Here is a 22,202-nt window from a genome sequence, read left to right on the forward strand (position 1 = left end):
TTTAATGTTTAAATAAAGGTTATTCATTTTCTGTTTTGCACATCCTCCTATTAATATCTTTGTACATCTGGCACTAAACTGTTTTATTGTAGAGATCACTTACAGTATCTTCTTGATTTTTTATATTCTATATTTCTATCACAGACCTTCTACTTTCCCCCTATGAAAGTATGTACAGTACTTTTAATATTTTTTAAATCAAATATAACACATAAAAACAATAATTCAATAACGTGTGTGCTGTAAACTCATGTTTGTGCTGGGTGTATGAGGGTTCAATTAATGGGGTTCAGTTTATGTGTGTGATACTTTAAATCTGGGTGGAGCTTCGCAGGGTTTATTGATGTGTAGAGGGGATACATAAATGAACGTCATTGAGATTGAGGAATCAGGAGAGGCCACTAGTAAGTGTGATTATTATATTGAATTTGATTTAAGTTGTATGGGATATGTGTGATCCTAATTGTTGTATTGTTGTTGTCCTTTTTTCTTCTAAGGTTAACAACCTATTTGAATTTGATTAAATTATCAAACCTAGGAGTTGTTTCCGTCCATCTTGATTCCACCCATACTGTCGGGAGATAGACAGTACAGTTGTTAACTAGTGGCCTCTCCTGATTCCTCAATCTCAATGACGTTCATTTATGTATCCCCTCTACACATCAATAAACCCTGCAAAGCTCCACCCAGATTTAAAGTATCACACACATAAACTGAACCCCATTAATTGAACCCTCATACACCCAGCACAAACATGAGTTTACAGCACACCTCCCACTTGGCACCCTGGTCGGATGACCCAAGGAGGCCACCAACCTAAATAACCTTGCTCTGGTGGTGGTGTCTGAGGAGGTTCTTCTCCTTAGTTCTCTACTTTGGAATCTTCCACGACCCCGAAGCCAGGTCCCCCCGCAGAGGCACAGCCAGCGTTACGAGGTCGACTCGCTCTCTCCTGATCTCCTTGCTCCTCCACAGGCAGGAGAACAACCAACCTCCTCACGTCCCTGTGAAGCACGGTGGTGGGTATCCGGTCTATACCCTTCCTACCGGGTCTTCGGGATCCTCCTGTTCCTCCAAGGAAAGCGGGACAGGGGCATGTCCTCACAGTAACATCTCGGACTACTCCTTTCTTGTCGGGGGTCACGCCCTCAATCCGACCTAACCTGAACTGACCTCTCAGGGCGTTCTGATCGGCCAACCAAACCAGGTCTCCTACCGCCACGTTTCGCGCTCTTCGATGCCATTTAGGTCGGATAAACAGGTTCGGCCCAGCCAGCTGGCTCCACTGCCTCCAAAACTTGTCCACTTCGCCCTGGATGACCCTCAGCCGCTTGTACGAGTAGGTTGAAAACTCAAACCCTCGCAAGTCTCCTCGGGGCCCCGCTCGCCCTAGCAACAGGGAGTTGGGGGTGATGACGTGCACGACATCCTCCTGGACTTGAGCCCTGGCGTTGATCGGCCTCTCGTTGGCGAGATTAGCCGCCAGGTAGAGCAGGGTCTGGAATTCCAGTCCCGTGAGGCAGTCGCCTCCCCCGACGTTCCCCAACGCCTTCTTCACTATGCGGACGGCTGCTTCTGCTGCGCCATTCCGATGAGGCGAATCGGCCGGGTGGAGAATCCAGGCCCACTCTGTGCCATTCCTTGCAGCCTTCCCCACGACTTCCTGCTGGTCCAATCGACTCAATAAGTCATGCAGGTCCTTTAAGGCGTGTCTGGCCCCAACAAAATTTGTCCCCCGGTCCGACCACACCTTCTTTGGATGACCTCTCAGTGACGTAAACCGCTGATAAGTCCCCAGGAAGCCCTCCGTGGACAGGTCCTCCACGATGTCTGCGTGCATAGCCCGTGATGCCATGCAGCAGAACAACACGCCCCAGACCTTCAGCTTGGTCCTCCTTTTCGCCATGTCCCTCACCGTGTAGGGGCCGAACAGGTCTACGGTGGTGTACTCAAAAGGTGCGGCAGGCTCTGTTCGCTCGGGGGGGAGGTCTGCCATCTCCTGCTGGCACATCTTCGCCCTCGCCTTGCGACAAGTGATGCAGACGTCGACAATCCGCTTGGCCACCCTCCGGCCCTGCACCACCCACGCCTTTGATCTCATCCTCAGAAGAGTACCAGCGAGTCCTTCATGATTTATTTCATGAGCCTCTCGGGCTAGCAGAGTCCCTAACCACGCTCTGTAGGGGACTAATGCCACCCCCGACACTCTTCCGTCCAGGGTCTGGACTCTTCCGCGGCACAGCAGAAGCCCCGATACTTCATCCCTACTGACCACAAGCCTGTCCAGCGTTGTCCCAGGGAAGACCTCACCTTCCTGGGCTGCCAAGAATAAATCATGGAGTGCAGTCTTTAACTCTCCCACTGTCAGCACAGGTTTGCCTTTTCTTTTGTCCAGGACTCTTGCCTCCCACTTTGCTTGACCCGTCGCTCGGCCTCTTCTAGTCAGCCATTTCTCTGCAGCTCGCCGGACCCATGCGACCACTCCACATAGCCTAGCCAGACTGCTGAACCTCTCTGGTTTTACCAGGTTCACAACAGCAATGCTTCGAAACTTTCCTTCCGGTCTTCTCTCTGTCAAGACTGAAGCTTCTTCCCTTTCGGAGGTTTCTGGGGATCCACCAACCTTAACTAGGGACTCCTCAGCCTCTGCGTCCTTTCCACTGGTGTCGTCAGGGATAGGGGTTTTGGTTGACTGGGCTCTGGTGAGTATTGCCGAGAATGCTTTTCTTTGAAGCTTGCCCACACTCTCTCTGGCACCAGTTGCCACCTCAGCGGCCGACTTCATGGGCGATTCTTCCAGCGGCCTCACCAGGAACTCTGGTCCCCTCTGCCACTCTGAGCCCTCTCCCAGGTCTTCAGGAGTTGCTCCTCTTGTTACGATGTCGGCGATGTTAAGTGGCCCTGGGATCCACCAACGTGCTTTAACCACTAGGCGGTGCACACAAGGTACACACAGCTATAATAACTTTGTATTATCAGTGTAGGACACTTATGTATGTACAACATCTGAAGATGTGTAGTTTTATACATGTTTTCACATAATTTTATAGCATATTGCTATACTATTTCAGACTCAGTATTTACATTCTTATATTCAAAGAAAATCAAAGTCCTTTTATATCAGCTGTGCACCGTTATGGTGTAAATATAACCTATCTACGAATTAGATCAAATATAAAAGTCAGCCGAATTAAGGTTGATACTGCAAGGAAACGTATTGTGTGAAGAGAAATTGAAGATGTTGTTTAATTGTTGATATATTTATGATCCACGTTAAGTATTCAGTTTTGGCTGCATTTCTTCCAGTTTTTCCAAAGGTCTTCTCATCAGGGCTCTATGAATAAAGAACTACGGCAGATCTGTAATATGTAATGCAGCCGGACCGTGTATTACAATGCCGTTATGTGATGACTTTCAAAGAGAAAAGCAAGAAAACTCGGAATTAAGTATTATTTTATTATTTTAAAATGTTTTCCGGATTTCATATCATATAAACAACAAATTCCAGCATGCATTGCGGCTAAAACATCCAATCAATTAGCTTAAACCATAGCTGAGGATCTTGGGTAAACGCTCGAAATGCCTACGTCTGTTTCCGGTTATTTTTATTTTGAAATTCAGTTCCTGAAGGACGCCAACAAAGCCCGAGATTATTGAATTAAACCAATAAATAAAAGCAAGGATAATTGTGTGTTATTGGTGAGTAAATAACAGTGTGTTATTTTGAAAAGAATAACAAATTAGAAAGAAAAATAGATTTTAAAAATACAGATTTCAGTGTTCTGAGGCTCTGAGCCCCATTTATTTTCCTCAGAGAAAAGGAAACAAAAGTCCGAAATTATACGATTTAAAATAAAAGCAATAATTGAACATGTTTTTATGAACCACACAGCTTCCGGTCTTCCACGACCCGACCGGAGAAAAAGACGTGCTGCAGGCACGAAACACATTACCAGTAGAAATACATTGCTTTTAAAATCGTGCTGTGCAACACGCAAAAAAGGGGAAAATCGTGTTGGTGAACACGAATCAATAGATTAAAAATCGTGTTTGTGAACACGAAATGCCATAAGACTGGGTTGGTCAAACTCCTGTGGCAGAAAATCATTTATTTCTCATCAAATATGGCAGAAAACATGCAGTTTGACAGAGGAATAAAACTGTAATCAGAGCCCTCTCATCTGAGCTCCGTTACACAAACACACACAGGAGCGGGACATCCTCATCAACCTGTCCGCCATATATGCCTCAGAGGACGGATACCTGAACCATACACACAGCGTTGTATTCTCCTCCGCCTGTCAACCCTAAAAGCTTCAGAGGGCGGATACCTGAGCTCCATAGCGTCCCGCTAATGTGAAAAACACACACACAGTGTTAGAGGGACATTCTCCTCCCCCTGTCGGCCCTAAAAGCTTCAGAGGACGGATACCTGAACCGTAGCGTCCAGCTAGCTTAGCCGCTAGCTTAGCGATAAATACACACAGCGTTGTATTCTCCTCCCCCTGTTGACCCTATAAGCTACAGAGGGCGGATACCTGAGCTCCATAGCGTCCCGCTAATTTGAAACACACACACACAGCGTTAGCAGGACATTCTCCTCCCCTGTCGGCCCTAAAAGCTTCAGAGGGCGGATAGCTGGGCTCCGTAGCGTCCCACTAGCTTAGCCGCTAGCTAAAGGTAAACATAGAGGGGTTCATATAGAATATGAATAAATCGTCACCGATGTAGAGGATATATTTTTGTATTCACTTTGAACTCGGTCAAATGGAGTTTAATGCTTTGGGATTTAAGTTAGGCCACATAGTACGTGCATGGGTTTGAAAGTATAACGTGCTAGCCTGCTGTAATACATCGTATAGTCAGGCACAAATGTATGAGATTTAACAATGGCCAATTATATTTCTTAAATAATATGTAGCCTATTCCCAGAGCATACAGTAATTCATGGGGCAACAAGGTGAGGTGTAAAATGTGTTTTAATATCCTACATTTTACGCCAGCAAACCTCTTGTACGGACTTCGGCAGTAGTGAAGACTCACTGAACGAATTAAGTACAAAGACGAATCGTTCGCGAACGTGCAAATCACCAGAAGTCGTTCGCGAACCGGTGAACGAATCAGTGAATGAATCTTTAAAGTGAACTGAATCAAAAGATTTGTGTACCCGAAGGGATTCGAAACGCCCATCACTAGTGGCTAGAGACGGAGTTCACTCCGTCACGGAAGGGTAGGGTCGAGGGAGTGGTTTGGGATTGGGCCAGAGAAATTAGATTTCTTTCAACATGGCGCGCTGAAATCCACTTCCGGGTTACTGCCGGAGGACCGAGGATTCGAGGTGTCGAGGAGGGAAAATTAGAGAAATGAGAAAGGCCCCAAGCCCCCAGGAAGAGCTCCGGACAGTGACGCAAATGTTTGTAGTGGCAAAGCAGTGGTATTACAACTTCTGTGTGATTTACATTACAATACAGTATAATACAGTGTAGAGCCGATGAATGGAAGTCAGAGGCGGTGTGTTTAACTCCACACTTTATTTTCCATTAAGTTTTACAAAGAGAAGAATATCTGCTACCTGCTACTGTCAAGCTAGCATCAATACAACAACACGGTACAATCTCTAACAGGTCCGTGGTGCAACACACACTATATATAACGGTGAATTATGTCCCAGAATGTTCCACCACAACAGCTTTATTTATAAAGCACTTTAAAACCTCCAGACCAAAGTGCTGTACAGTCAAATAAACAAACAAAAACATTTAAAAAATCACACAGCACAGCTCACACACTATAAAACAAGTACAACTCAAAACAATAGACAATTTAAAAGCAGACAGTGTGGAGGCCCGTCTGATGTGCGTGGGCAGGTCGTTCCACAGTGTGGGAACCTACAGAGAAAGAACGGTCCCCTCTGAGCTTTGAGCTGGTTCTGGGCACATTCAGGAGCAGTTGATCAGCTGACCTGAGAGGGCGGTTGGGCGTGTAGGGGTGTAGCAGCTCAGAAAGATATGGTGGGGCCATGCCATTAAGGGATTATTCTGAAAGAGACGCCGGTAAATCAGCAGATAATTTTTTTGGGGAAAAATCTACCCAGTACAATTACTTGGACACCCCTTAGTTAAATCATTAGGGCCTACACGTTTTTAAAATGCCCTTAAAGCCGAATCCAGAGTTATTATCCCTCTCCATTTATCTGACTGAGCCGATAGCGGCCATGACGCTGCAAATTGGAGGCGGGGCTTAAGAAAAGTGCGCATGCTGTATGTGCCAACCTATGGTGCCAACATACGAGTATTCTTTCTCTCGTGAATCAGGCCACTTGAGTTTAATGTGCCATTGAGCAAATTTCATAGTAATTAACGGCCCCATCTCCGATGCTGTATCCAATTCTGTTTATACATCCATGCAGCTTGTATACGATATGTTTGGCAGCTAATCATTGATCTTGTTCACGATGTTGGGTTATCAGAAACTTGTATATAAAGTATGGTATAAATGGTAGTATAGGGTTGAATATTAAGCCAGAGCCTGCGGATGGTTAGCTTATCTTAAACCCTGACAGCACAACCGTGAGCTTGATTCTTGCCAATGTACCTAAGAGCACGACAACAGCTCACTAATTAACACATTGTGTCTTGTTTGATGAATCCGTACAAAATTGAAGCGGAAAAACAGGAATTGTGGAATTATAGGGGATTATGTGCGGGACTATTTCTTGGCCGGAGGCAGTGATTTGCTGCAAACAAGATATGATTTTGTTTTTGTGTGAGCTTTAGAGTTACTGGTATGTTATATATTTATTCTTTATATTTTAACCTTTGGATACAGCCAGGAGAGCTTTTTCCAACTTCCAATAATGTTAATTAAAATCCAATTTAGACAGAAGAAACGTGTTGCACTCTTAAACGTTATTTTGCAATGGTGGGTTGAACTTAATTATTTTCAAATTCCCATATGTTCTATATAACAGTCCAATAAAAAAAGGATATTGCATCATATCCGTTCACCTCCCGCAATAATTGAATCCAGCTTGTTGTATTGACTTTTATCAAAGCTTCAATGAACAGAACGCAGACACAAGAGGACAACATATCTCTTCTTAAAGTAAATACAAATGCCTTATTTATGAGGTTCCTTGCTGTTTTCAAATGAGAGCACTTTCCATTGTTCTTATTTCCTCTGAGAAACGTCTGTTGAATCTTAAAATCAAGGACGAACTTTAATCAATACTTGGGATCAATATGGGCACCATATAATTGCAACAGGGCCCTACTAGGACAGTACAAATGCCTCCCTTGAGTTTTGCTTCAAACATAAAAATGTTGACAACAAGAGACCGTCTAACATCAGTGGGCTCCTTTTCCCCTTTAGATGTAAGTTAACACTTGACCTTTTCAGGCAACGCCTCTTCGCCTTTGTGGTTTGGCGTCATCTGAAATTGAAAGGGACATAGTTAAGAATGAAGCCAAGGGAGTTCTTTCACCTTCTGAAGAAAAAATGAATCATATGTTATATTGTGTGAAGATCTTCTCTGGTTAAGTAAAACCTTGTATTTTGGTGTTTTTTAATATGATTGTGAGGATTTCACACAAGCTTAACTGAAGATAATCCCGACCCATAGCCCAGCTTGCAGTAAACATTGGAAGGCACTACAAACTTTGCAAATAAACAATAATGCAGTTTTGAAAGAAATGACAAGGAACTTGTCTGCACAAGATAACATTATAGGACTGTGTGCAGGAAAAGAAAACGTTGTTATATGCTATGACAAATCTTATTTTGGTGAATGGGAAAGAGGCCTATGAATCAGTGTGGTCGGTAGTACACATATACCATGAAAAATGGATGAGTTCTACCTCCCGAGACTAAAATTAGACAGGAACCTAATATACTGAGTGTCCTTCAAGTAACAATGTGATTTATAAGCAACAACAAGACACACAGGGTGGGAAAAAATTTGCTATTCCACAAAACCGAGAAACGTAATGCCAGTCGACACGCCGTGGAAAATGTGATTATTCCTTTAAAATGGAAACCTAAGCAGCCATTGAAATGAAGCATTGGCATCTTTTCAAGCAGTCATTTCACAAATATGATTACTGTGTGACTGTTGTTCAATGACAACAGTGAAGTAGAATACACAATGGCAGAAACGGATGAACGTACAATGTACTATGAATATGACATTTTCCGTTTTGCAAGTTTTAAATGTGAGTGTGTGCATGTTAATGTTTTGGGAAATATACTTAAGCAACTTAACTAATTAATTCATTAATACGGAAAGACCTTAATGGACTTTTTTTTCTTCCTTCCTTTAAAAGCACCTGTGGGCAAAAGCCAATAATGAGTTGCTTACATTGAAAACTGTAGGCTAAATGGCTTGTGAATAAATCAAATTGTTTAGGTAATGTGTGCATTGCTGCAAATTAGTAGCTCACAAAGTGGCCTGAAACGTCTTTTTTTCTTGGCTGACCATAAAGTACTTGCTATTAGTCATCTAGTCATACAGTAGGTTTCCAGGTTAGGGTTAGGGTTGAGAAAATAGCCACAATGCTTATAAGACCATTCACGCTAAGTGCATTTGGTCAGTTCCCTAAAAGCCTGCATCAGCTATAGATTTTTAAACCTATTTTTCTGGTAAAGTCTTAAATATTGAAAGTATGAGATAACATGAGAATTAAATGACGTCAATACTGCTTGATTTCTAATGGCCATTTGTTGGCATTCTGACATTAACTTTAATTGGTCTGGATTGCATTACTTAATAGGTCTCCTTTTAGCTTTGTTTTTGACTCCACCAAGTTTTGATGGATATATTCAACCTAATATTGCAGTGTGCTTACATTGAATGTAGTGGAATGCCTGGTGCGTTTCATGCAGGGGCTGATAGGGATGTGGTTAACCTGTTGCGAACGTCTTAAAAAATGTTGTCCTGGGAAGGGTTTTATAGTAGGTTTTTGGAGCTTTTTGATGAGAGCGGTCAAAGAAAAAAAAAAGGCATAATTAAATCAACTGAAATGGCACTCAGAGAGTGTAGACCTTCACCAAGGCCAACGCATTCACATCTTCCTAGAATGGTCCCATTACCAGGGGTTGGGAAGTCTTTCTTTCAATTGTAGTGTGTTCGTGAGCTTTAAGTCATAATGTGATAGGGGGGCCTATATTATTGCTTTCACTGCTCAGATTAAATGTAATGTTTGCGTGTCAACTAATAGCAAGGAAGTAAATAAATTGAAATTTGCAAACAAAATGTTCTTCAGACTTTCCGACAAGGGCGCATTCTCAAGGATTTTCCAGTTGTTAATTCATTCTTCAGATTATTCTTTCACCATATGAGGCAAGTGAAGCAAAAATTGCACAAATCTAGCAAATGTTTATGGAATAGAAACTTCGGATCCACTCCCATTTTTTATTGGGTTCTTTCTTGGCCCATTCTACAACCTTCCATTATGTTTCATGAAAATTGGGCCAGTAGTTTTTCTGCGTACAGACAAACAGACAAACCAAGCAAAAATATAACCATCTTTGCTGGGATAAAAAATAACGTATATGCTTCAGAGAGCTAAGAACTGCATAGTAGATAAGTCTCTGTGGGGTTGTCACTACAAGTGACACCTTTCACATCATACATTGCATAGTCATTTGATGTATTATAAATCTGAAAGCATTTGATTCCGACTTGCCATGTTGAAAGTCATAAATTCTAAAGCAGTGAGATTGTCTCCACATAAAAGTGACCTGGGTGCTTGTTCAGATTTGAGCACATGAAGATTCACCAGATGTAACGAAAACCACATTGAAAAGGAGCTTACATTTGAATTGAAACAGACAATAAATGAAAATATGGCACATGCTGCTGTGATATAATTCCTCTGGTGGAGGAGCGTTATGTTCACATTATTCATGTCCTAACAGCATGGAGGCTCGGTTACAGAATGTTTGTGCTTTTTGTTTCAGTTCTGGTGGCTTGAGTTTAGAAGCACTATGCAGTTCCTCCCTGCGTCTATCAGTATGAGCAAACACTGACTAAGTATTAACGGGACTAAATCCAGAGACTGCAGGGTAAAGCAACCTCCCCGGTGAGCCCGCAGCACAGCAGACGAACAACAAGCCACATGGTGGAAGACAGGATACGCTGCTGATGGCTCAACAAGGCAGAGCTTCAGAGGAAACATGGCCAGTGGTGCAGAAAGGAGCTGCTTAATTGGCAGAGTTTGAATGCACAAGCACTAATTAGCCGTGAGGAACAAGATTCTACTTCCGATTCCCAACAGCATTCTGAAAACTCTGCTGACATTTCGCACTCTGTCGGGTGGTCAGTAAGCAGAGTTCTATTATTCCCAGAATAGAAAATGCATTTGGTTGGCATTTGTTATGCATACACAGTGAATTGTCATTAACCAGAGCACGAGCACAGAACAAAATATTAGGGATGCTTGTGCTTTTGCACAATCCACATTTCAATGGTCTCACATCTTGAAAGACATGCAGTTCTCATTCTCTACATCCTCTGTGTAATGGTATGGACATAATTAAAAAGGGAAATCAACAGGGATTTGCTTTGTTCCATCAGACGACTGTATGAACATAATATGTAACTCTCATGTTTCGTTAATGCAGCGTATCACAACCAACAAGGTTCCCTTTTGAATAAGCATCCAATCACATGTAAGACACCGCTAGTGAATTGTAAACACAGTTTGCACGCATGTTCCTTTGTGCAACAACACGCAGACGCAAAATTGATGGTTGGTTTTAACGATGTTTCCTTTCAGGTAAATTATCATGCAGAGTATGTCATGTTATATGCTCAAACTGCTGCAATTATTGCCTACATGTGAACCCTCTCATGTGAAATAATTCCATTATTCATACCAGTATTATATCTGGAAATAAGCAAAGCAGTAGAGTCAGGCCCATGTTAAATATTTCAAGAGAAAAAAGCAGGAAGAATGAATACTGTGCACTTAATACCAATATACAGTGACAAATTACATTTAAAAATAAATACATGGTTATTTGGTCCTATAACTGAATAAACAATTGGTGGTATTGAGTAAGATTTATGTTGAGAAAAATAACAATGGCTTTTTCCAAAGAGGCGGAGTGTAAGTTATTTGCATCCATGTAAGTGAACTCAAAGCCTGATATTGGCAAGACTGTGCAAAGACAAAGGAGGATTTATAGTAGAGATTATTATGCACAGTCAGCACAAAAGCCTTTAATGTTATATACCCTGACCACCTATATGTTTTGCTAAAACATGATCTTAAACCACACATATTTGGCTATGATAATAACGTTAGCTTAAACCACACATATTGTGTTAACTTTGCTAACCATACTTATTGTGTTGACTTTGCTAATAACGTCAGCTTAAACCCCAAATATTGGGGTAACTTTGAAAAAAGTTAACTTTGACAATGCAGCACTGGCTCAGTCTTTAGGGAAATGGCCTTGGAACCAAAGGGTCGCCGGTTTTTGTTCGTCACGTCCCGATCGGACCAAAGAACGGAGTGAGAACTGATAGCTGGAGGGATGCCAGTTCACCTCTTGGGCACTGCCGAGGTGCGCTTCAGCAAGGCCGAGCCCCTAACTGCTCCCTGGCGCCAGACTGACAGCCTCTTTGCTCTGGCACCACAAATATTAGGCTTAATTTGCTAATAACATTAGCTTAAACCACACATTTTAGTCTAACTTTGATAATAACGTTAGCTTAAAGTTGTGGTATTGCAGATGCTGCTTCTCACAAAGATACAACACAAAGCATTGATTTAATGGACATCGGAGAGAAAAAATAAAAGTGTCAGGCACAAATTCTGTCAATAAAAGTCATTATTAATTCATACATAATTATATGGCGATCAATGCTGTAATTTGGCGTAATTTAAAATATTAATTGGAACAGTTCAATTAAGTCCTCCTCAGTTTCAAATAAATGTGCTCTGCTCCTGTCACAGGAAGCAGATGTTAAAAGTGGGGTGATAATGAACAGGGTTTTAATAGTGCTCATCTTCACAGATTAAATCCAACATGTGCACCGCAGCGTTGCTTGAGATCCCCTTGGAAGAGCTGGAATCACTCTCTCAAGCTTTACTCGGTTAAATTCACATTCAAAATCAGAGTCAAGTCGTGCAAACAAGGGTTTTATCTAATCTCGTCGGCATGGCTTTCCTCATTGCTTCGTGTATTTCTGCTCTATCTCATACGCCGCTCTCTTTATTCTTCCCTCTCCCCGACTCTAACAGTGACTCATGCATCAGCCTATACAGCTCCTTTTTCAGCTGTCAGATTTTCTACAGTTTCACTGACTCTAATCCAATTCAGAACCAAATCCCAAAACGCTCAATCCTGTCGGCTGCCCTTCTCAATGACCCTCTCTCACCATTACCATTTACCCAGAGTTCTGCTGGATCTTGAATGTTTTCAATCTTGGCCATGACACGGTTGGCTCCGAGTGTTTCTAAAAATATGCCTGCGGTCCAAGGTAGTCGAGAAATGGCCACTAGTCAAGTGAATTATATTTATATGGCCCAATATAACAAATTTGCCTCAGGGCGTTTTACATTCTGTGAGCATCCTGTGTCCATTACAGAATTTATACATTTCGTTTTTTCAAGCAAATTCATTAAAGGGGTGCCTTTTAGAATGTTTAAAACCCAGAAATTATTCAATTAGTTAGCATTTTACAACTTCCGGTTCCCTCTTCTTCAAGCTAGCATTTTGGTTTGTGTTTTTCGTAAAATGCTCTATGGGAGGATGATTGTGTAATTTAATCCAGCAGACACTCAACAATTGATATTGCTTTTTGACATTACTTAAAAATACACCAAATACATTATAAAGGTATTTTCAAACCCATATGAGTAGAATTTTCAAAAAGAACATAATCTCAACTGATATTCTTTTGATAATTTATGTAATAGCTAATGTAAATTTGTTTTACTTCAGTTCATGAACTTCCCCTGAAACTGCTTGAAGCCCTCCTGGGGATGCCTGCCTCACACATTGAAAACATCTGTCACCTCTATAAATAATTCATACAAAGTTGAAAGTTCCATCAATATATTTTGCCAACATAAAGTATAACAAGAACTGTGTCACCTTTACCCCTATAAAGTTGATATTGCACACAGCCTTTAATATTATCTCATCTTACACAAAGTGAGTGACATTAGCACATAGGTATTTCTGTCCATCGAGAGAATATAAGACTGGGAGGAGAGGGAAATATATAGTTCTCTCATAGTGTAGTGCATTGATTGACATCCTGTATTTTTGTCAGCCGATCAAAAAAAAGAAAAGCCTTGTGGCAAACACACATTTATGATACCTACACATTTGGTTCAGCAGGATATTCTCCACTTATTAACACCACTTTGGGATTTTTAAAGTGGTAATGCAAAAGGCAGAAGTAGAAAGCTAGTCAAGCTATTAACAAACTACATCACGTTGCATGGCTGCGCTTCACCACCGCTAAGCTAAAGTCGGCTAATAGTCGGCATGATGAGGTTTAGTAGTTTTATGTAGTCACTTTTCAGCAACTGTTGTTTTCATGACAAATAGAATATTCAGACATTTACAAGTCGGGTAATTACTGACATATTTTAAGTGGTTGAACAAAACATGAAAAGGAGTCATTCCTGGACCACTCCAAAGCAACATTCTACACTATGTTCACCGGCTAAATTAGTGAATATGCTTGCACCGTGTAATGCCAGGCAGGTAGCACACAGTGGGTTAGTGAGCATTGACATGTCCTTTTATACAGGAAGTTAGATGATATGTATTACTATGAGCAAAACCTTTCACATTACACACAGTATTTGCCTTTATTGTCCAAAAGAATATTAGTTCAGCTGTCAAAAGTTATTTTAATATCTGCAAATGTGCCATTAAATGTAATTTCCTGGTTTAATGACCACAAATCAATGAGATCACAGAGTACAAATTAGGCTTTCTTGGTCCCTTATTGTTTATTACATTTGGAACAACCTTTCTATTAAACCTGAACGCACTGCTTTATTTCTCCCTCCTCCCTAACAATTGAATTGTATTTCCACCTGCTTTTCACCCCGCCCTTAATCTGCCATTCCCAGAAAGATTGTTTTAGCTCTGTTTAGCTGGAAAACCAAAACCTGGTTAAACAAATCTCTAGCAAACTCTGAACAGGTACACAATACAAAAGAAAATATAATCTGCAGAAGCCACCGTTCTTTGGCAGCTAGCTATGTTTATGGATTTTCTTTTCACTTACCACCATTGTCAAACTGCTTCTTCTTGGATGTTTTCTTTCATTATGGATTCTTTGAAACACCATTCTGCCACAAAGGATCACATACTATCATATCATAAAACAGTTTGTCAACCCCTATCAGCTGTCCATTCAGGCATTCTGTGGTGGGAGAAAATGTCTTATGGGCAAATAATGAAAACCTGAAAAAAAGAAAAAGGGTTCTGTATGCCAGATATGGATTGGGATATCAAACAGACTGCTGGTCTCAAGCAGAATCAAAGCTACATCATTGTTCAAGGCGGTGCTGAAATAATATTTAATCCATGACCATGATTTACAGTCTTGGGGAATCATCTTTATTTGATCAGTTTCTGCTCTGACACCTGTTGATCATGAAATACTGAAACATGTTTTAAGAGGAGCTCTACATCTCTGTAAAAACAAATGCATTTTTGTCTGTAAGAGAACTCTTGGTCTTTTAGGATTTCCCACCAGAAAAAGCAAAAGAAACACAAGGATAGGTATTTTTCCTGGGGTTTTTTCTGATATGAGCATAAATAAGTTACAGAGAGGTTACACCAACTCTCTTGAGCAGAGCCGTGGTAAGAATTCGTGTTTCCTGACACACAACTCTCCGACAGATCACCAAGACCAGTTCCCCCACCAGACAACTGGACTGTAATTATTGAACAGGGAGGCAGCGAGGCAGCGAGGCAGCGAGGAACAGAGGCTGACGGGTAAAAGCAGACAGATAAATACAAAAAGACAGAATGGGGCTTGTGGACGGATAACAAGGTAGACAGACAGAGATAGTTACCAGAGCCGCAGATGGATGGGCAACAAGACAGCTCGACAAATAGCGAGGCGTCCAGAATGACAGATTGGAAACACCTTAAACTAGCCTGCTATACCAATGACACTGAATTTCCAGGGATGTATTCAATTTGTTAGTTTTCTCAATGCGCAGACTAATAATATGAACAAATGTCACGCTCCTGGCTATTTCTTCCCATTTCCCATTAATGTGATTGGCAGACTACATAGAGCGGATGGGAGTAAGGGTTTGTAGTTGCTGTGGCAACGGCCTGCTCTTTGTTAAAGGCTACATTCCTGGCATCTGATGTTTCTGCGCTGCGATCGATAGAAAAGCCAGCCTGCAGGGACTGATGAGCGGACTGGAGCTTTTGCCAGGCCAGACAGGACCGGGGAGGGAAAAGGAGTTAGGTGGAAGATGTGTGAACAGGAGGACGGAGAGATAAAACAGCGATAGGAAGAAAGAGGGGAGATATGAAGATGTGTGCTGTGCTGCCGCGGACAGGTGAGTGCAGTGGGAAACAGAAAAGAGTGAGTGTGTGTGCTCTCCTTCTGCCTCATCTCAGCTATTTTCCGAATGTCACTCACCTCACTATCAAAGTAAGGTATGTGTCTGTCTGTTCGCTCATCATCTGCTTACCTTGGCTGGATTTTGCTTTGCAGTGATTGACAGAGCTCTGAATGCAGTCAAAAGCTTTTCAAAGGGCACCTTTCATATTTCTAGCATTTTTATTTTTCGCCTTTATGATGTGCATTCAGATATCTAAGCGCTACCTAATTGGCAAAGATAGTCATGAGCTGAATGCAGATACTACTGGTGATGAGGCAATTATGGTCAGCCTAACTGTCTACACAGCCATCTGTCAATTCAACAACCTGTGGCTGTTAGAGGTTTTTTTCTGTCAAGGTCTGTGTCTTTTCAAGCTGTTAGGAGACATGAGTCTCGGAGAACATAAGGCTTTACAGTTGAACCATGCATCCCTCCTCTAATTAACCCTGTCGTTATCTTCTCTTCCCGTAAAACCCCTGTGTATTGAGACTGGAATTGGAGAAAATGAACAAAATGTAATGGAGAAAGAAAACCCTCACAAATCAATCAAACAAACAAAAACCCACCATTTCTTTCCTACAATCCTAGCAAACTTTTTTCTAAAACACTGTACAACTTATAAAGACAAAACAATAGGTGTCAGATTTATTTTATTTCTTGGTTTTCACATATATCCTGTTATGTAAAGCAGATAGTGCTGCCATACCAATATGCTTTTTATAATAATGAGCTGACAGTGTGCCGAGAGTGTGTGTGCTTCAGAGACAAGCACAGTGACTGCAGTGATGTTACTCTGCCGTACCCTATAGACTGGGATTCAAGCCTGCAAGTAATGCGCAAACATTAAAAAGCAAATGGCTTTATCATAACATTGCTTTGAAAAAGCTGGGGCATTTCAGGAATAAAGGTAGCACTTCAAAATGCAACAACTGAGATATTTAAAAAAGCGATAATTTGCAATTACAAACAGAAACAGATCATTAAAGCAATGAAGCAAATAGAAAACAGCTGTGGGGATTATGTAAATGTGTTATTTCCCATGATCATTATGCTCATTGCTTGGTGCTATATGGATCTTTAAAACATAGATATTATGCATTCTCTACATAGAAATTATGTACATTTAAATGACAGAATTTAGTAACTATAGAAATCAGTGTACTCAATGTATCAATGAGCCTGTGAAATGACTCAGTCAGTTGATTACTTTTTGAAGATAGTATATATTGTAAAAGAGATCATTGATCTCAATGGGATTTTTACCTGGATAAATAAAGGCTACAAACAAACAAACATATTTGTTGCCATTCTGGGGTTATGTGAGCAATTACTGCTTAAAACTCATGGAGACAAACAAACTGCCACATCATTATGTTGATTTTATTTTTTGGTTAAAACAATTGCAATACAGTCCATTCAACACAACACCCCCTCAGACACTGTGTACATCATACTCACCATTACCATTGATGCAAGTAATTCACATGCAGCAACACCAAATCCACATGGACATTTAGACTCACTGCACTCTAACAAGGGTCATTTCTCGCCATCAGGCTGAAACATCGACCATCCGCGTGAAACATCCCCAGTTAGCCTGCAACCTTTTCTGTTAACACAGTGTTGGACGTTCACATTTTTCCGCAGATGAAATTTCTCTTGCTGTGCCTTACTCGGCTGCTAGTTTAATTGTATTATATCCACCTTGCCAGGAAAAAGGACAGTTCATTAAGGGAGAAAGTACATAGCAGTTTAAAGAGACCTAAAGAGTAAAAGGTTGAACATGTAAAAAGGCGGGGGGCAAAGAGGTGAAGTCCATGTGAGTGGGAGTATTCTAACACTTGTTCTTGTCTTCTGTCTTGCAGAGCTTGTTCGTGATGGTGCCTTGTATGGACAAAAAGCTGTGCCATGACAGTGGGCAACGCGGGTAAAAGAGACATGCGACACCCAGCCCTGAACCACTGCCACCTCTTCCTGGGCGGGGCCTTGCTGCTTCTGCTGGCCAGCCCGGCTCTGAGCTGCCCCGCCCGATGTGAGTGCTCTGCCCAAAGCAAGTCGGTTAGTTGCCACCGAAAGCGTCTGCCCACCATCCCTGAAGGCATCCCCATTGAGACGCGCATCCTAGACCTCAGTAAGAACAAGCTACGTATCATCACGCCGGACAACTTCTCCTCATTCCAGCAGCTGGAGGACCTGGACCTAAGCGACAATCTTATCAGCGTGGTCGAGCCCGGCTCATTTCGTTCACAGCTTGCTCTCCGCTCGCTCAACTTTCGCAGTAATTTAATTCAGCTGGTTCCTGCGGGCGTGTTGTCAGGCCTGACCAACCTCACCCGCCTTGACCTCAGCCACAACCGCCTGGTGGTTCTTCTGGATCATGCCTTTCAAGATCTGCGCAGGATGGCGTCCCTAGAGGTGGGTGACAACGAACTGGTTTTCATCTCTCAGCGGGCCTTTACAGGCTTACTTGGACTCCAAAGTCTGACCCTGGAACGTTCCAATCTGACAGTGGTTCCTACTGATGCTCTGGCACATCTGCACAGCCTGGTTGAACTGCGCTTGCGCTACTTGAGCATTAGTTTTCTAAAGCCTTTTTCTTTTAAGAGGTTATCACGGCTCCGCCGACTAGAGATTGATTACTGGCCCTGGCTGGAAACACTGCCTCCCCTTTCACTGCATGGCCTCAACCTCACAATGTTGTGCATAACCAACACTAACCTGTCTGCCTTCCCCGGCGCGGCACTGCGCAACCTGCCCTACCTCACACATCTTAACCTGTCCTACAGCCGCATCCAGCACATCCATCATGGAGAGCTGGGCCCACTACCACACCTGGTGGAGCTCCACCTCCAAGGGGCTCAGCTGATTTCTATTGAGCCCTTTGCATTTGTGGGCCTTAAATCTTTGCAACTTCTGGATGTGTCACAGAACCGCCTGGACTCTCTGGAGAGTGGAGTGTTTGCCTCGCCAGACAGCCTCCAGAGGCTCTGTCTGGGAGGAAACCCATTAATGTGCGACTGCAGATTGCTTTGGCTCCTCAATAGCCATAAGCCCCCCTCTCTGCAGATTCTGGATGTGCAGCCAGAGTGCAGCGGCCCTGAGCATCTCCTGGGGAAACCTCTCCGTGACCTCAAGGAGCCTCTGGTCTCCAGATACATGACCTGCACCAAACCACGGATTGGACCCAACACGACCCAGCTGCTGATGGCTGATGAGGGTCAGCCTGCCCGCCTGAACTGCAGGGCAGAGGGAGCGCCTCGGCCCTCGGTGGTATGGATTTCACCTCACAGACGCTACATCACAACCAAGAGCATTGGCAGGGTGGAAGTCCAACCAGATGGTACCCTGGAGATCAAGGCAGCGGAACTGCATGACAGCGGGGTGTACTTGTGTATTGCCAGTAACCCTGCTGGCAATGCTAGCCTGTCGGCCTCTTTAGCTGTGAAGAGCCTGGGCCTTGCGGACAGATCTCACTATACTAACAGGAGCTCAAACTATCTGTCAGACTCTAACAGCACATGGGGGAATGGGACAGTATTGTACAACATGACAGTCCCTATAGACCTTAAGACTATCATTATATCTACAGCGATGGGCTGCCTGTCTTTCTTAGGTGTGGTCATCTTCTGCTTCCTGATTCTGTTTATCTGGAGTCGAGGAAAAGGACGACATAAGAGCAACTTTGATATAGAGTATGTCCCTCGCAAGTCAAACGGGGCAGCAGCAGAAGTGACAGAAACAAGTGGCCCACGACGGGTAAACATGAAAATGATTTGAAAAAGATGCAGACTGATGCATATGATGGCATAGTCAACTGCAAAGTGCACACACATCAGCTGAAAAAAAATGTTTTCTATGACACAGTGGATTTGTGACAAACAAAAGTGATGTACTGATATAGTGGGTGTCAATATGACAGTGATCTAGTGATAAAGTGGGCATGTGAATATAAAAGTGATATATGAAACCGTGGACGTGTTTATTTGAAATAATGTTCTCATACAGTACATTGAATATATACTATAACCAACATATCAATATGAGAGTGATATAGTGCTGCAATAGGCATGTGTTTCAGTGGTGATGTAATGAGTAATGATGTTGTCGACTCACCGTGACATCAAGGTGAAGAAAGGAGCCGCTGGGACTGACGGGACATCTTGGCGTGGCAATCATCGCTGCAACATGTCAGGACTAAATTGTGTAATACCCATCTTAGCTGCAGTATGAAAGGTGTGTGCTATGTTCATGTATGAGTGTGTGCGTGTATGTGCGAGTGCATCAGTGTGCGCATGTTGCATTTGTGCGTTTCTTTGTGCATGTGCACGCATTGCCTTTCTCGTTGGACGGAACAATGAAAAAGAATGATCGGGTCCAATGCATTTTCCCAGGCCTTTGTTCTTGTTCGGTCATTGTAACAACAGTATTGTCACTGTTGAGTTAAACAGAGGTCTATCTATGTTTGTATGCAAAATCACAGTTATTATATTGAAGAGAAATGCTGCATCAATTTTGAAATAGGTCATTGTCCCCCTTGGAATGACTCAGATTTTTATAAACTCAAGGAAATGTTAAACACACTCACAGTAGTTACAATGTCAAGACTGAGCTTTTTGTCTTTATCATAGAGCTCACTTACCAGCAACACTAGACTCTTTTCCTGAGAAATGGTAGTGGTCAGTGTTGTTATTACTCTGGAAAAGCTTCCAGCTACAGAAATGGGATGTTAAACCCATTTTATAACATTATAAATCATGGGCAGATTTTCCTGCCAGGAAAATCCCTTGATATGATATAAAAGAGTCGCTCGCCAGACACAATGGTGAAGATTTACTGGCCAGTGCCCTCTTTTGGACAAGGTAAAGTTGAGCTTTGTAGATTTATGGGTTGAGTTTCCCCCCTCTCACATTTTTCTTTAATCGCACCACTTCAAGCTAGTGTGGCCGGATTCTTCCCTAGGGCACCATGGGGTAGTGGGTATTTAATAGATGGCAATTTGAAAGTTGTAGTGGAATCTTGTATTGTTTAGTTCTTCTGTTGAAAATGTTTTAAATGTAAAAAAAACACAAAAAAACAGTAAAACCAATTAAGGGCAATTCTTTGTAATGCAGGGACGTGGGTGTTAAGTTGTGTGATCCTGTTGTGATAAAATGTTCAAGGTTGTATAATTGTTTTCATATGACAAATTTATGGGTATATTTTCAAAAGGAAATAAATCTTAACCATACCCCTACTTTACAAACATGTTTCCTTTTTAAATCCTTTTCTAGTCCAAATTCCTTTTCCCTAATTTGATTTTCTTTTTAACCATTTCTTTAAATCATGTTAACAATTACATTTTGTGTCACAAGTTTTCCAAGCTTATTTTTGCTATGTACATCATGTCATATAGTAAATATTCTGTTGTAACTAACCAACACGTCTGTCCTTTTTACTCTACTTTAATATAACAGGGACAATTTGATTTGAATTGCTTATTTCTAATTGCTTTTTAGCAGCCTTACTTGACAGCTCAGCCTGCCTTCCGTCTTGTTTTCAAGATGAATGACAACCACTTTGGGAATTTGAATTTGTAAAATCTTATCTCAAATATTATCATGCTTACATGCTCAACTAAGTTTATGGACATGCCCAACATTAATCCTGCTAACATCAGCAAGTTAATATTGTCACCATGAGCATGTTAGTATGCTGACGTAAGCATGAAATATTGCTGTGCATTATTAGTCTTGCAGAGAAGTACTAGCTGCATGTGGTACTCTGAAGGGTCAAAAGTGTACTGAACACCGTTAGCCATTAGCTTGGCTGTAGACTGTGGAAACAAAAGACTTCCTGTCTCAAAACAAACCTCTCTGTTCACTTACAGTGTGGGCTATGTCTCTTGGTTTTGGCTTAAGTGGAGCATCTTCTCACACAGTAACAAAGTCATGACAGTTCTCATTCATAACACTCCGTTCGATGTCTCACTATGGGATGCGCCTCAACGCGTATGCAAACAGAAGCATCAATCTCATTACGCCAATCCTGATTGGCTGGTGATCTTGACGTCTACGTCAGGGAATCCACCCACCCTATAAGTAGCTTGCGCTACGACGCAGCGTCATTCAAACACCTCTTCTCGCTTCAGAGCACATCTCGAATTATCAGTAGCCGGGCTAGCTTAACGGTCCACAGACTGAACCCAATGCTAACATTCGGTCGACGGGCACTTGCCGGTTAGTTTTTTGCTTTGCAAGAAGACTGAACAATATTAACATACCAGTTAATATTGTAATCTGCCTCGCCGTTTCTTTCTTTCGAAATTACGGTAAGGTTTGATTTTTTCTTCAAGCTAGTAACATACCTGTTGCTAGCTTTTCTTCCCTCCACACCGACACCACGGTAGCGAGGACATTCTCTTTTCTCTCTCACACCAGAAGAGACGGAGATAAAAACAAAAGGCATTAACACACCAGTTAATATTCTTTAAAGAATCAAATCTACGCCGTCGCTTTTTTCTTTCGGATTAACGACAAGGTTGGATTTTTTTCTCAGTAACGTACCTCCACTCCACGCCGACGCCCCGGCGAACAAAGATGGACCCTTCTCTCCCTCACACCAGAG

The 22,202-nt window shown here is 42.2% G+C and overlaps 1 protein-coding gene across 1 annotated transcript in view; it reads left to right on the forward strand.

The window, feature by feature from the left end:
• Positions 1-20,937, forward strand: part of lingo2b (leucine rich repeat and Ig domain containing 2b) — a 68,988-nt gene extending 48,051 nt beyond the window's left edge. The window contains exon 2 of the mRNA XM_079694556.1: positions 17,465-20,937. Coding sequence (XP_079550682.1) covers positions 17,508-19,376 — 1,869 coding nt within the window. The 5' untranslated portion in view covers positions 17,465-17,507 and the 3' untranslated portion in view covers positions 19,377-20,937. The remainder of the gene's footprint in view (positions 1-17,464) is intronic.
• Positions 20,938-22,202: the final 1,265 nt, after the last annotated feature.

Source organism: Notothenia rossii, assembly GCF_949606895.1.
Source record: "Notothenia rossii genome assembly, chromosome: 7".
Lineage (NCBI taxonomy): Eukaryota > Metazoa > Chordata > Actinopteri > Perciformes > Nototheniidae > Notothenia > Notothenia rossii.